This window comes from Podarcis muralis, chromosome 3, assembly GCF_964188315.1.
Source record: "Podarcis muralis chromosome 3, rPodMur119.hap1.1, whole genome shotgun sequence".
In the NCBI taxonomy this organism is placed as follows: Eukaryota; Metazoa; Chordata; class Lepidosauria; order Squamata; family Lacertidae; genus Podarcis; species Podarcis muralis.
In genome coordinates this window covers 19,576,848-19,593,344 of record NC_135657.1, presented here as the reverse complement: position 1 = coordinate 19,593,344, position 16,497 = coordinate 19,576,848, and the positions used below count along the sequence as shown (strand labels likewise).

The 16,497-nt window shown below is 44.1% G+C and overlaps 1 protein-coding gene across 1 annotated transcript in view; it reads left to right on the top strand.

Annotated features, from left to right (window-relative positions):
• The window catches only part of TTC7A (tetratricopeptide repeat domain 7A), a 182,695-nt gene that overhangs the window by 108,250 nt on the left and 57,948 nt on the right, over nt 1-16,497 (top strand). Inside the window, exons 16-17 of the mRNA XM_028724852.2 lie at nt 9,156-9,272; nt 14,040-14,137. Of these exons, the coding sequence (XP_028580685.2) occupies nt 9,156-9,272; nt 14,040-14,137 (215 nt within the window). The remainder of the gene's footprint in view (nt 1-9,155; nt 9,273-14,039; nt 14,138-16,497) is intronic.

The following is a 16,497-nucleotide window of genomic DNA, read 5'->3' as shown; positions in this document are numbered from 1 at the left end:
CATTTAAGGTTTATAATTTCTTTATTTCCTTCTGAGGAAACTGATTAGTTCAGTAAAACCAGTTTTGAATCTTGTTAAGTCTTTGTTTAATTCTAGGTTAATTTTTTATTTTTTATTTTTATTTTTTTTATTTAATTCTTTAGTCGATTACTTCTCGTTTCAGGGATTTTCATGGCAATTCTTTTGTTTTGTGTACAGTGGTACCTCGAGTTAAGTACTTAATTTGTTCTGGAGGTCCGTACTTAACCTGAAACTGTTCTTAACTTGAAGCACCACTTTAGCTAATGGGGCCTCCTGCTGCTGCTGCACCGCTGGAGCACAATTTCTGTTCTGATCCTGAAGCAAAGTTCTTAACCTGAAGCAATATTTCTGGGTTAGTGGAGTATGTAACCTGAAGCGTATGTAACCCGAGGTACCACTGTAATTTCTTGGTTCCGTGACTGTCTTTTTTTCACTCATAACCACATACCAGCCTCCTCCAACCTGGTCCCTTCTAGATATTTCGGGCTACAATCTCCCACCATCCCTGACCATTACCTATATTCACTGCAGCTTATGTGAATTGGAATCCAAAACACTTGGAGAGCATATTGTTAGGGAAGGCTGCCATTTATGTTCTTGACATGCTCATCACATTCCCATCATCTTGCCCAGTATCCTCTCAAATACCATTTCCGTCTTTATACTGAATAATGAGCCAGTAAAAAAGAAGACGCGGGTGGCGCTGTGGGTAAAAGCCTCAGCGCCTAGGGCTTGCCAATCGAAAGGTCGGCGGTTCGAATCCCCACGGCAGGGTGCGCTCCCGTTGCTCGGTCCCAGCGCCTGCCAACCTAGCAGTTCGAAAGCACCCTCGGGTGCAAGTAGATAGATAGGGACCGCTTTCTAGCGGGACCCGGAAGTGTCTCCGGACAGCGCTGGCCCCCGGCCTCTTGAGTGAGATGAGCGCACAACCCTAGAGTCTGTCAAGACTGGCCCGTACGGGCAGGGGTACCTTTACCTTTACCTTTTAAAAAAGAAGAAGCCAGGGATTCATTTTAAGCCTGGAAGTTCTTCTAGCCTAAATGTTACTTGTTGCTCCCAGGCTGATCTAGAAAACAATACAACATAGTAAGTAGGGTTGCCATATTCCCCAAAGTGAAAATCCAGATGTTGTTGAGCTTTTTTCTTTCTTTGTGGTCAAAAGCTGTTCAGCTTTCTTTATTCTTATTTTGTAAAAAATAGCCCAATAGCACTTACTGCTACATGTCTGGGTTTTCTCAGACATTTTGCTGATTCAAGAAAAATCCACTCAGGCGCCATTTTTCTGAGCAATTCCTGGACATTTGGCAGCCCTAATAGTAAGTGATTATCTTACCTTAGAGAACAAACAAGAAAATATATTCCCCGACCAGCACTTTTATGGACACAAGAAGTACCAATACTTTATGGACGCTCAACCCCCCACCCCTCCAAATTATTTTCCTCCATGAAACCTATAATATGGATACAGTTATTAAATATACATGTGTGTGTTTAGCTTTGATAAATCCACCTCAACACTTTAATGGTACCACTCATAGTTAAAAGGTCATGTGGAAATTAAACCGGCCGTTAAGACTGAGTCATGCCAGTTGACAGAGTTAACGCTTTGCCCAGAAGTTCTCTTTAGTGGCATAAAGCCAGATAAGGAAGAAGGAGAAGGACGGGGACAGAGGGGGGGGGTATTATTATTCACACAAATACAAGGCAATGCGCAGAGGAAACCTGGAGCGGTACTAGGGAAATCTCTAACAAAGAAATGTTATTCTACCTTCCAGCTTCACTTCTCTATAATATATGCTCTGCACACCCATATCTAGAAAATAACACTGAGATCTCCTTCAGGGCAACCCGAATTATTCACATGGTACTAGAGAAGTAGACTTGGGGGAGGCAGGGCAGGGGCATTCAAAACCCTCAGATAATCCAAACTCCAATCAAATGGCAGCTCTTAATTTTAAATATGTGTACGGAGTCACTTGTGAACTTTGAAACAAACCATTATTAAATAAAATGTATTTTCTGATCAATAAATGCCTTGGGAGTCCATGCATGTCTAGCCTTGTAAAGGTGCTCGGAGATTATTTCTGCATTTCACAAGATTGCATGTGCCGCTTGATTGTGATCCAACCTCAAAGCGGTTTGCAAAAAGGGTAAATAAAATTATCTGCCAAAAACAGGAGTTAAAACAACTATTTAAAATATCCGCCAGGTAATTAGAATTGACGATAATCTGAAAACCAAATTAAAACGTGTGTCGACATTGTACATGCATGTCTGAACGATCAGTGACCGTCCTTGTCGCTAGGTGGAGAGATCCATTTCTCGCAAATGTTCAGTCTCTAAAATTCAACCAATCTTCCACTGCTGAGTGACAATTTCATTATTCCTATGGAATGGTGCTGTCATGGGAGGCCATGGGTGGGAAGAAGCAATCTTTCAGGTAAGCAAATGCAATCTGACAGGGCTGTCTATGTTTCAAATGAATGACATTTTAAGCACAGCTCTGTCGCCTTTTCTTTTCAGTGGCGCTTAGTGCTCAACTCTAGTTCTTGCTATAACCGCTGCAACTGTGGGCAGCGAAAGGGATTTGGAACGCAGCAGCTAGAACAGCATCTTTTACTTGGCTTAAAATGTAACGCTCTTGTTAAAGCTTTGTGTCGATGTTGCATTGTGCTAGTGGAAGAGGCAAGGGTTCTTCTTCTTTGGTGATCACTCGTAGCCGAGTAAGATTGTCTTCCATAAACACAATTTTAACAATGAGTCCGTCAGTGACTGGAGGCCAATTCTGGATCCACACATCCTTCCACAGTGGGGACATTGGTTTCCAGGTGGGAGTTGATCACGGTTTGGATTTGCCAAGCGTGCCTTCCTCTTAGCACGTTTCTCCCTTGCGTCCTGAGTTTGAGTGTCTTCAAAGCCCATGACAACTTTGGTAAAGGCTGTTCTCCAACTGGAGCGCTCGCAGGCCAGTGTTTCCCAGTTGTCGGTGTTTATACTACATTTTTTTAGATTTGTCTTGAGACAGTCTTTAGACCTCTTTTGTTGACCACCAGCATTACGCTTTCCATTTTTAAGTTCGGAATAGAGTACAGTGGTACCTCAGATTACATACACTTCAGGTTACAGACGCTTCAGGTTACAGACTCCGCTAAGCCAGAAATAGTACCTCGGGTTAAGAACTTTGCTTCAGGATGAGAACAGAAATCACGCGGCGGTGGCAGTGGGAGGTCCCATTAGCTAAAGTGGTGCTTCAGGTTAAGAACAGTTTCAGGTTAAGAACGGACCCCCGGAACGAATTAAGTACTTAACCCGAGGTACCACTGTAGTTGCTTTGGAAGATGATCATCATGCATGACCAGTCCAACGAAGTTGATGTTGAAGAATCATTGCTTCAACACTGGTGATCTTTGCTTCTTCCTGTACACTGATATTAGTTCGCCTTTCTTCCCAAGTGATGTGTAAAAATTTTCAGAGACACCGTTGGTGGAATGTTTCGAGGAGTTGGAGATGGTGTTTATAAGTGGTCCATGTTTCACAAGAATATAGTGAGGTTGGTAGTACAATAGCTTTGTAAACAAGCATTTTGGTTTCCCTGCGAATATCGCGATCCTCAAACACTCTGCACTTCAATTGGGAGAAAGCCGCATTCACAGATCTCAGGCAATGCTGGATTTTGGCATCAGTGCTGGCCCTTGTGGAAAGATAACTGCCTAGGTAGGAGAAGTGATTGACATTTTCCAACATAACACCATCGAGTTGGATTTGTGGTGCTGCACAGGGGTTGTTGGTGCAGCACTTTGGTTTTTTGGATGTTGAATGATAGGCCAAGCTTTTTGTAAGCTTCTGCAAAGATATTTAGGATGGTTTGGAGGTCATCATCTGAGCATGCGCACACTACGTTGTCATCAGCATACTGAAGCTCTATGATGGAAGATTTCGGCCTGCTCAGATTGAAGAGCTTTCCATCTGTTCAATGTATGATTTCTACTCCAGTGTGGAGTTTCCCTTCGACAAGGGATAACCTAATGGTCATAAAAGGCAGCACCAGGCACTACCAAGCACCAGGCACTACCTTTCCTCTCCCCACCCATCAAATGCGGAAGATGAATATAGGACTTGTTAGTTATGCCAAGAAATAAGAGCAGATAGAACAGAACAAGATGATGGAGGATATCTGCGTTTCCTAGGTGTGCCTGTATCTTGGGTGCTGTTCATCTGTAGTGGATGTGATGTGACTACCAAGTTCTTTACAACACACAGCACATATTAGGAAGTTTGTAAAGGCAAAAGATTTATACAATCTGAAGGGAAACCAAGTTGGCTAAAATGTATAAGAACAGTACTGATATATGTTGGAGATGTAAAAATGGGGTAGGCACATTTATACACATGTGGTGGGAGTGTAAATGGGTAAGAGAAATCTGGGATACCATTTATAATGAACTTTAAAAAATGTTCAAATTCTCTTTCATAAAAAAACCTCCCTACTTGGTATTATGTCCAAAGAAATCAAGAAAACTTTTAGACCGTTATTTATGTATGCAACCACAGCGGCAAGGATTCTAATAGCCAAGAATTAGAAAAGTAACAACATCCCCACCAAAACAGACTGGTTATCGAAAATGATTAAATATCTACACTGTGCAAAGTTAACGGGGAGAATAAGAGGAAACACTACTCAAAAAGTTAATAAGGAATGGCTAAGTTTTAAGGAATATCTCGAGAAATACGGTATATAGATAAGGTAAATCTCCTGACAGATATAGAATGAATCTAGAAAATAGAGGAAATGTAAAGCAAAAGTAGCATGGAAAAAAGGGAAATCAGAAAAACAAAATGAAATGCACTTAAACTATTAAAATAGTAAAATAACCCAATGAGAGGAGTTGGAAGTCAACATTTATGGGGTATCTATGTTGGGTATGTATACAGGTAAAGTATGTATTGTATTTATTGTATGTATTGTTTATGTAAATTGATGTATGATATATATATATATATATATATATATTTGCTTTCGTAGATTTTCACGGGTACAGGAATGCAGGTTTTGGTGTCCTCGGGTATCTTCCCGTGTAAAAGTTGGGGTGTCTAGGCGACGTTTCGACGAGGTCTCACTCGTCATCTTCAGGCAGGTGCTTTCGGCTTCTTGTTACTGGAACAGAGCAGGATCTCAGTGTTTGAGTTCCTATAAATACTGTTGAGGGGTGTGGTGTGTAGCCTCCAATGTTCTGGGCCGAGAGGAAGTTCCCAGGCTAGTGTGCCTTTTCTTCTTTTGTTCCTTAGTTGCTTGAGGGATATCTTGAGTGATTTCTTGAGTGATATCCTGAGTACCACTTAGGTGGGTCATTAGGTGTGGATTAGTTGCTAAGGCCTTTGTGTCTTGACCTCTTGAACTTTGTGAAGAGTTTTTCTGAGAAGATGGCTGTAGTTGTGCTCTGGCTTGGCTTCGTGTATAGGGGCGAGCTGTGGTTTTGTGGCCTGTGCCAGCCAGATCTGTGTAGGGATTGCAGGGGGGTGCAGCATCCGGAGGTGCCATCATGGTTTGGCTACTGGATGGTGTCTGTAATTTATCTGTGGAGAGGGTCTGGGTTTGGGTCTGGTGTGGTTGATTGGTGATGGCGTTCTGTGTGCCTCTGGATCTGGTGTCAGTTTTTGTGGGGAGGGCTAATTTCCAGATGTCTGGCAAGCGGGATGTGTCGTCACGCTTGTTCATGTTGTGAGGGTGTTTCTCTATCTCGATGGCTTCCATGATTATTCTCTTGTGGTGATGTTCCATGTTAGAGAGCAATTTGGAATCTGCAAAATTAATTTCGTGTCCTGTTTCTTTCATGTGTTGGAAAAGAGAGGAAGTTTTTTCTTCTTTTTTGACGGCATTCTTGTGTTCTGCGATACGTGCATTTATTCGTCTGTTTGTTTGTCCAATGTACGTGGCTGGGCAGGCTTTGCAGGGTATTTCATAGACCCCTTGGTTAACACCCCCCAAAAACCAAGACACAGAAGAAAACAATGGCATGGCCCTCCTTCCTTATATCAAGGGCACTACAGATAAAATTAGCAAAATCCTCCATAAACACAATATCAAAACAGCCTTTTGCGCCAACCAAAAGATAGCCAATATCCTCAGAAACCCCAAGGATAAAATCCAGTTGGAAAACCAAGGGGTCTATGAAATACCCTGCAAAGCCTGCCCAGCCACGTACATTGGACAAACAAACAGACGAATAAATGCACGTATCGCAGAACACAAGAATGCCGTCAAAAAAGAAGAAAAAACTTCCTCTCTTTTCCAACACATGAAAGAAACAGGACACGAAATTAATTTTGCAGATTCCAAATTGCTCTCTAACATGGAACATCACCACAAGAGAATAATCATGGAAGCCATCGAGATAGAGAAACACCCTCACAACATGAACAAGCGTGACGACACATCCCGCTTGCCAGACATCTGGAAATTAGCCCTCCCCACAAAAACTGACACCAGATCCAGAGGCACACAGAACGCCATCACCAATCAACCACACCAGACCCAAACCCAGACCCTCTCCACAGATAAATTACAGACACCATCCAGTAGCCAAACCATGATGGCACCTCCGGATGCTGCACCCCCCTGCAATCCCTACACAGATCTGGCTGGCACAGGCCACAAAACCACAGCTCGCCCCTATACACGAAGCCAAGCCAGAGCACAACTACAGCCATCTTCTCAGAAAAACTCTTCACAAAGTTCAAGAGGTCAAGACACAAAGGCCTTAGCAACTAATCCACACCTAATGACCCACCTAAGTGGTACTCAGGATATCACTCAAGAAATCACTCAAGATATCCCTCAAGCAACTAAGGAACAAAAGAAGAAAAGGCACACTAGCCTGGGAACTTCCTCTCGGCCCAGAACATTGGAGGCTACATACCACACCCCTCAACAGTATTTATAGGAACTCAAACACTGAGATCCTGCTCTGTTCCAGTAACAAGAAGCCGAAAGCACCAGCCTGAAGATGACGAGTGAGACCTCGTCGAAACGTCGCCTAGACACCCCAACTTTTACACGGGAAGACACCCGAGGACACCAAAACCTGCATACCTATACCCGTGAAAATCTACGAAAGCATATATATATATATATACACACACACACACACACACACACACACATATAGATATACATACACACAGTGGTACCTCGGGTAAAGTACTTAATTCGTTCCAGAGGTCCGTACTTAACCTGAAACTGTTCTTAACCTGAAGCACCACTTTAGCTAATGGGGCCTCCCGCTGCTGCTGCGCCGCCAGAGCACGATTTCTGTTCTCATCCTGAAGCAAAGTTCTTAACCTGAAGCACTATTTCTGGGTTAGCGGAGTCTGTAACCTGAAGTGTATGTAACCTGAGGTACCACTGTGTGTGTGTGTGTGTGTGTGTGTGTGTGTGTGTGTGTGTGTGGAACTTTGTAAAGGATAATGAATGGTAATGTTGATAGGATTGTGGCACAGATTATGCGGCAGGCTGACTCCTGCAGAAAGTCACCTTCTGTGAGTTGCAAGGCGATGGAAACAATGATGGAGGGGGTTGAGACTAGCACACTTCCTTGTGTATTTACATTCCCCTTTTCATAATGCCTAAAGAGGACTATAATGCATTGAATAAGTTACCCATGCCAGGGAATTGACCGTATGCATATATGGATATATTATGTGTGAACTTTCCAATTCACAACTTACCCTGTGTGCCTGGCGAAGGGGTGTGCATGTCTGTTTCCATGTTGTGCATTTGGCATTCCTGCTTGGCAGGTTGAACTGCAACCTCATTTGCAGCTTGCAATGTAAACAGTCATCTAGAAACTCTGGCATCTTTGAGGAATGATAGTGGCATTCCACTAACCTTTGAGGAGCTGAGATAAACATTCTTTTTAAGTTCTCTACTTCAGGGGCAGAGTTTTCCAGGGCTCTCTGCTGGCTGCCGGCAGCTGTTCCATCTGGCCACATATTCAGCTGGTGGTCTTCACCAATGGAGTGATGCTGGGACCACCGTCCCTGATGGGTTTTGGATTGCAGCCCATTGCTTATTTCAATGAGTAGCTTTAAAAATATATATTAAAATGTTGTATTACTGTTCTTTGAATTAAAGAATGGGTAGCAAGCCTAAGGGAGCGAGGGGTCTGGTTTGCACCAATACTTTGTCTTTAAACTTGTTCCTGATAATCTTGGAGGCTTTTTCATTTAAGTGCAGCCATACCTTGGGTTACAGATGCTTCAGGTTGCTTTTTTTCAGGTTATGGACCGCCGAAACCCGGAAGTACTGGAACGGGTTACTTCCGGGTTTCGGTGGTCGTGCATGCGCAGAAGTGCCAAATTGCAACCTGCGTGTGTGCAGACGCGCTGCTGCGGGTTGCGTACGCTGCGGGTTGCGTACGTGCATCCCGCACGGATCACGTTCGCAACCCGAGCATCCACTGTATAACTTCACACTCTTCTACCCATTTGGAGGAGCTGTTTTGTTTGCAGTACTAAAGTGCAAAGAGAAAGAGAGAGAGAGAGAGAGAGAGAGAGAGAGAGAGAGAAAGAAATTAGAGTGTTTGGTGACAGTGGAATTACCTAGAAAACAAGTAGGACCAGCAACAAAATGTTACAGTGGGAGTTCTCCTAGTTGACCATGCCTTGTCCTATTCCATTCCACCACCAACAGTTTTTTGTTGCCATCGCTCTCAGACATTTAGTATCTCCTAGAGCAGTGATGGCCCTCCAGCTGTTTTGGGACTACAACTCCCATCATCCCTAGCTAACAGGACCAGTGGTCAGGGATGATGGAAATTGTAGTCCCAAAACAGCTGGAGGGCCAAGTTTGGCCATCACTGTCCCAGAGCATTACAGTCCCCCCCCCCATCTTGTTCTGATCCATCCCTCTTGCTTCTCAGTGGATCCATTTTGGCTACAATCCTGGCAATGTTCACCCGAGTTCACTATTAGCATATATGATCTAACTGAAAACCTGGAGATTCATTGCTAAACCTGGCATGGTAGCAAGTCCCTAAGCTCCATCCATTCATAAGTGGTAATGCTTCCCTTGATAAAAGACATGCCTGTAAAATGAAATCGTAATTTTCTTCCCTTTCTCCCTGCCCTTCTTGCAGTTTACTCTTCACCAAAGTGAAACTGGAATTGGTGCACAAGGGCCCAGAAGAAGCTTTAGTGACCTGTAGGCAGATGTTGCACCAGTGGCAGATGCTTCATAATGTTTCACAGCTCAGGTAAGAGTTTGCCTCTAACTGGAGTTGCTTTTTGTTCTCTCTGAGGTTGCCTCATCTGTACTACTATGGATAAATTATCTTATTGCTTTTAGATTGAAGTATACCCTATGGGTGTGAGCTTAACCTGTAAGGTAAAAGTTTTCCCAAGTTTATTTTGATGCCATGTGGATGACTACATACAAGACCTAACATCTGTGCATGTGTTTGTCTTGGAAGAAAACAACTTTATGTATGGTTAAATTATTTTTTTTAAAAAAAATTCAATAATGTTTGAAAGGTTGGGTTGCACTCTTCTCCTTGATATGATGGTTTTCTGTGGGTACTTACTGTGTGGAGGACCATTACGTCATGTAACCCCCTCACCTGCCATCTGAAGTGGCACAGCCGTAACCCAGGCTTACCACTTTAGAGAGAACTAGGCATTAACTGTCTTTGGAATGATATGTTGAAGCATGAACAAGCCAATGTGTGTGCTCCTGAAGAAAAGATGGGTGGTGCTTTGCTCCTCCTGTGGTCCTCATACTGTCATGCTGCTGTAAGCTAAACCAGGGTTTGACTTACTGTTATGTCTGAACCTGGGTTCTTGGCTTCCCTCCCCCAGTCAAACCATGGAAGTAACCATGGCTATAGGATGCGGCTCACCTGGAGATAAACCATAAGTTCGGATGAAACACTAAGCCAAACTGTGACTTAGCTTACTGCAAAGTAACAACATCAGGGCCAGAGGACGAGCGAAGCAGTCGTAATCTTTTCACCAAAGCTCACGTATTTGCTCATTTGCACTAAACCATGGTTTGGCTTATCATGACATGCAAAACAGGTCAGAGTCAGTGGATCTTGTCCATAGATTCTTAAGAACCTGGAGTTGATCTTGACTCCAACTGTTATCCTGCAGGGAGGATTCTTACGCCCCCCCCCCTTTTTAAGTCCTCACATGATTAACATCAGGGGATGCGGGTGGCGCTGTGGGTTAAACCACAGAGCCTAGGGCTTGCCGATCAGAAGGTCGGCAGTTCGAATCCCCGCGACGAGCTCAGTCCCAGCTCCTGCCTACCTAGCAGTTTGAAAGCACGTCAAAGTGCAAGTAGATAAATAGGTACTCCTTCGGCGGGAAGCTAAATGGCGTTTCCGTGCGCTGCTCTGGTTTGCCAGAAGCGGCTTAGTCATGCTGGCCACACGACCCGGAAGCTGTACGCCGGCTCCCTCGGCCAATAAAGCGAGCTGAGCGCCACAACCCCAGAGTCGGCCACGACTGGATCTAATTGTGAGAGGTCCCTTTACCTTTATGATTAACATAGCTATGTGTGGGGAAGCAGGCTAATAAACTTTACTGTAGGCTAGTAATTTTTCTGAACTTATTTGCAAGGCTACCTGAGGGAGAGCAATGCTTCTAGATTTTTGAAGTTCATCTTTGGTGTTTCATTTTCCTCAAAAAATGAGAAAGGATATAAAGAACAGCAGCAGCAAGAATTAAGCACATAAGGTTGCAATTCTGCACGCACTTAAATGTTTGCAAATCCTATGGAGGGCAGTAGGACTTACAAGCATGTTAGTGGGTCCGGGATTACTCTCTATATATGTGCCTGACTAAGAGACCTGAAATTTGTAGAAACTATTAAGCAGCTGGCAGCAAGTGCATGAACTGGTGTTACTTTATACCACTTGGAAAGGAGGAGGCAGTGTCATGTAACCAGTCAGGTTTATAAGAACCAGAGCCTCCTAAATAATAACCGTTGTTGCAGCCATGTCTTGGTTGTAGACTGGCAAGTATGGAATCCTAGATCTGAACACTACTGGGAAGCGGGACTGTCCTTCCATCATCATCATATCTCTCTCTCTCTCTCTCTCTCTCTCTCTCTCTCTCTCTCTCTCCCCCCCCCTCTCTCTCTCACACACACTCACACAATATTACAGCTCAGCCCACAAATTGTTGTCCACAATTGTTGTCCAGGGCTACACTGTACCTGTTGCTGGATTTCAAATCAGGCAAAATAATACATTAGACTATCATGCAGCGGTTCTCAAACTGTGGGCCCCCCAGATGTTGTTGGATTACAACTCCCATCATCCCCTGAGCTCTGGCCTTGCTAGCTAGGGGTGATGGGAGTTGTAGTTCAACAACATCTGGGGACCCACAGGTTGAGAAAGGCTGGATTAGAGCTAATCTGAAGTCATCCCCAACTGGGCCAGATTGCTTGCCAAATTCCACCCCTGCCATCACACAAACCCACATAAATTGGCCCTGGAAGAGAACCCATCTCCCATCCCCACTGGTACAGCATAAGCCTCTTAATCTCAAGGTCATGGGTTCAGCCCTCACAGGTGAAAGATTCCTGTATTGCCGGGAGTTGGACTAGATGACCCTTTTGATCCCTTTCAGCTCTATAATTCTATGATACCCCAGGAAAGCTGTATCCAGGTAATGATGCAGGACTTCTTGCAAGTGGGCCTAGAGACCAGCTCTGCCACAGGTTTTCCTTGGTGCCCAGGCAGCAACAACTGCTGCTGCTTCTCTCCAGCTGTGTTCTATGTGGTCATTTATTGTTATTTTTTTATGCAGAATTTTTCTTTAAGAAATGCAGTAAAACATGATTGCTGCTGTAATTTGAATTTCCAGTCCTATATTTACACCACCTGAAAGTGTTTCCACAGCCCAACTTGCGCATAGACAGCGAGTTCTCTGATCGTAGCGCAAATTGACACTTGGCCCCTGCCCTTTGTTCCTGCCTGGTGATTTGCAGATCAGGTTACAGTTACGAACTCTTTAAGTTCATAACTGCCCTTGAAGATGCTGCAGAAACTTCAATTAGCGCAAAAGGCTGCCACCCGTGCTGTTGAGAGGTTTGAGCCGGCATTCTCGTACATGCCACTTATCTGAAGGCAACAGCATGGGCTGCCAGTTACTAGACAAGCCAGGTTGAACTGGGCCCTGGGAGACCAGGGTTCAAATCCCCACTGGGTGACCTTGGGCCATCCACTGTCTCTCAGCCTATCCTACCTCACAGGTTGTCACACAGATAAAATAGGGAGGGGGAGAACCATGTACACCGTTTGAGCTCCTTGGAGGAAAAGTGTGGTATAAATGTGGCAAATAAATGTCCAGGCCTAGTTCAAGATGCTGGTTTTGATCTTTAAAACCCTTCTGAACCTCTGACCAACACTTAAGTTCCTCACAGAAGCTTAGGTTCAGTTGACCTCCATACAAATCAAGGCCTTTTCTGTTGGAGGCTCCTGCGCTCTGGAATATTCTCCAGTAGGAAGCAGATATGATTCTCTTTCTGTTGTCTCTTTAGAGGTATAATGCATCTGGCTGTTAACCAGAAGGTTGGTGGTTCGAGCCCACCCAGGGGTGGCTGGCGTGCAGTGAAATATTTTTTATAGGGGAACAGTTAGGGCCAGAGCCGCTAGCTTGCGAGCAGCATTGGGGGGTCGATGTCATGTGTGTGACGTTCTAACATCATGCACATGAGCATCGCGCCTCCTTCCCTAAGCTGAGCAGAAGCTTCCAGAAGGCTTTGTGAAGGAGGTGCCAGGGCTCTGACATGTCTATGGAACCATCCTGCCTCTTTCCAAAAGCCGACAGGTAAGTGGGGGTTAGAATTGCAGCCTGAAGTGTGTGTGTGTGTGTGTGTGTGTGTGTGTGTGTGTGTGTGTGTTTTACTGTTTTAGTTGATGATTTCAAATTCTTGGTGATTTCCTTTTTTTAAAAAAAAAGGGGGGAACAATTTTGACATTTCTTTGGTGGCAGTATGTTCCTCTCCCCCTCCCTATTTAAATCAATGTCTTCTTCCTCTTCCTCTTCCTCTTCCTCTTCTTCATGGAGAAGATGGAAATTTCAGGCAAGGCAATCTCTCGCTATGATGGGCAGCCTCATAAACCCATTTATCTATTTCAGCAAGCTGTTTCGAACAGAAATATCATAGAAAAGAGAGAAATAAATAAATAATGATGTCTCTTTTTATTAAAAAAAAAAAGATAATTCTTTATCCTATAAAGTAAGTAATAGTGTTATAGAAATAAGAGGGTGATAACAACAGCAACGGTCCTCAAAATGAGAATATGTAAGCCACAGGAAAAAAAGAAAAAGTTATTAACAAGATATAAAAGATAGCTGCAACATTGAAGGAAAAAACCATGGATGCACGCCGTCATGAAAATTACTGTTCCGGAAACAGATAAATGTGGCTCATTTCTCTCTAAACCTATCAACGTGCTGCCTAAAACAACTCCTTCAAAAATAGGTTAATTATGTTAGTCAAGCCGTGCCCCAGATATTATTATTATTATTATTATTATTATTATTATTATTATTATTATTATTATTATTATTATTATTTAGAGCCAGGTAAACAGAATTTGATTTCCGACCGACCGTGGGTGGAAATGAGATCTCCACTCTTACGCAATGAGGAAAAGGAGAGGCAAGCCGGATATCCGGAGGGGCTAAACTATGCTTGACTGAAATGTGCCAAATTCCTCAGAGCTGCGTCCATCACCAGCAGCAGCGTCTCCACATCGCCTTGCTAGTTTGCTCTGTCAGAATGCCTCGCAGGGGCGTTGCTTGTGTGACACAACCAATTCCCATCTCTTCGACAGAAATCCCCCCCCCCAACACAGTGCATTCTGACAGCCGCTATCACATAGGCACAGATGTTTTCAGCTTTCAGAGCTGGTGGCAATTGGATGAGATATGATGCTCACTTGGTAGGCCTGAGCTTCCCATAAACAACCATCCGTCACCTTGTGGCCGTTGTCATTCCCTTGCAGTGATCTGGAGAAGGAAAGCAGCCTGGCCGAGGCGCCGCCAATCAAGAAACACAACAGCATGTATCTCACTCTCCCCGACGCCCACGACACCGACTCTGGTAAGAGAAACAAAGCAGCCCGAACCCAGCGCAGACATTCGCATGAAGGTAGACTTCCTATCCAGGATTTGTGAAGCGGCTTCCTGACAGTAGGCTGTTTATTCCCATGAGTGTGACGTGGGGGATTGTTGTTGTTTAGTCGTGTCTGACTCTTCGTGACCCCATGGACCAGAGCACACTAGGCACTCCTGTCTTCCACTGCCTCCCGCAGTTTGGTCAAACTCATGTTGGTAGCTTCGAGAACATTATCCAACCATCTCGTCCTCTGTCGTCCCCTTCTCCTTGTGCCCTCCATCTTTCCCAACATCAGGGTCTTTTCCAGGGAGTCATCTCTTCTCATGAGGTGGCCAAAGTATTGGAGCCTCAGCTTCAGGATCTGTCCTTCCAGTGAGCACTCAGGGCTGATTTCCTTCAGAATGGAGAGGATTGATCTTCTTGCAGTCCATGGGACTCTCAAGAGTCTCCTCCAGCACCATAATTCAAAAGCATCAATTCTTCGGCGATCAGCCTTCTTTGTGGTCCAGCTCTCACATCCATACATACAAAAAAAATTCCTTCCAGTAGCACCTTAAAGACCAACTAAGTTAGTTCTTGGTATGAGCTTTCGTGTGCATGCACACTTCTTCACACGAAAGCTCATACCAAGAACTAACTTAGTTGGTCTTTAAGGTGCTACTGGAAGGAATTTTTTTTGTTTTGACTATGGCAGACCAACACGGCTACCTATCTGTAACTGGATCCATACATACGTGAGGGATATATTCACTAAATAATTGAAGATTTCTCTGAGCAAGCAAAGCAACCGCCCACAGAGGAGGTTGCCTGTTGAGTTTCAATGCTCATCATGGCGGATTTCCAATCTGACTCTGTTGGGGTGGGTGATAACAACAACAACAACTATTATATTTATATTTATATGCTACCTATCTGATGGGTTGCCCCAGCAACTCTGGGCGGCTCCCAACAAAATACTAAAAACGCAATAAAACATCAACCATTAAAAACTTCCTTGAACAGGGCTGCCTTCAGATGCCTTATAAAAGTCAAATAGTTGCTTATTTCCTTGACACCTGACAGGTGGGCGTTCCACAGATCAGGCGCCACTAGCAAGAACTCCCTCTGCCTGGTTCTCTGTAGTTTCGCTTCTCGCAGTGAGGGAACTGCCAGTAGGCCCTTGGAGCTGGACCTCAGTATCTGGGGATAAATGATGAGGGTGGAGACACTCCTTCAGGTATACTCAACCGAGGCTTGTGCCTACCTTAAAGCCCTGTAGGCTTGGGATCAAGGTGTCAGTAGACATGCTCTCTCCCTAAACCCATCAATGAATTGTGAACACAATACATGGACTCTTAAAATCCTGAAGAGGCTTCTCAATAGACAAGGGTGAAGCCTAGTCCCATGTACAGCAATGGAATACCCAAAAATTATTGTTATTATTTATTAAATGTGTACACATCCCTAAACCCATGGGTCTCAGGGTGGTTCACAACATAAAATCCCAATATAAAAAGACAAAATACATATTAAAAATAAAAACAAGAACGAACTAATAATCCTCTCCTCCCCAACACATTTTAAAAGGGCATTGGATGTCAATCAAAAATAGATGCCCACTTAATATATACAGGTCACCGAACAGCTTTTCCTAGAGCCAAATTTGCATGTAATGGCTGGGATGTAATTGGGCACCAAGGGAAGGCACACGGAGGTTTGTTGTTGCCTTGGCAAAGTTCCAACCTGACCTGGAAGCTTTTATTGTTCTTCCAGGTCAAGGGGGGCCAATGGCTGGACTAGGCAGGCAGAGACATTCCAGAACCTAGGGACACTTAAGCCCCTAGGAAACCATTCATTGTGTAGTCCCGGTAGCTCACCATGCTAGGTACAAGTCTTTGAATCAGATGGTTACTGGTTCTACTCCCGGGAGAGCCTGACACTGAGCTTCTGGACGGCAGGCTTTTTAAATTTGTATTTTCTTTTAAGAGCAGCATTCATATAGCTAGCTGTTCTTTCAGAAAGCCTTTTCCTTAGCTGCATAGGAATGGGTCTCCGTGAACAGCTCCTGTCCTTCTGAAAGAACTTTTAAATGATTCAGCCACATCAGTAGGGACCAGCTGTAGGCATTTCTTCCACAGAATCAGCCCCATCTATGTGTCTGGGTTGTTTAAAGAAACCCCAGCCATGTAGGAGCATCTAAAAGACAGTGTTGCCTGTGAATATGGTGGGAAACATGTGTAAATAAAATCTACTTTCTGATCACTGTGTGGAGTTAGCTTTTCTTGGCTGTCTGCAGAACATAATGTTATCTGTGTGAGCGGTAGCCCCTCAGTGAGATCTAAAGTTCTGTCCAATTATAACAATTT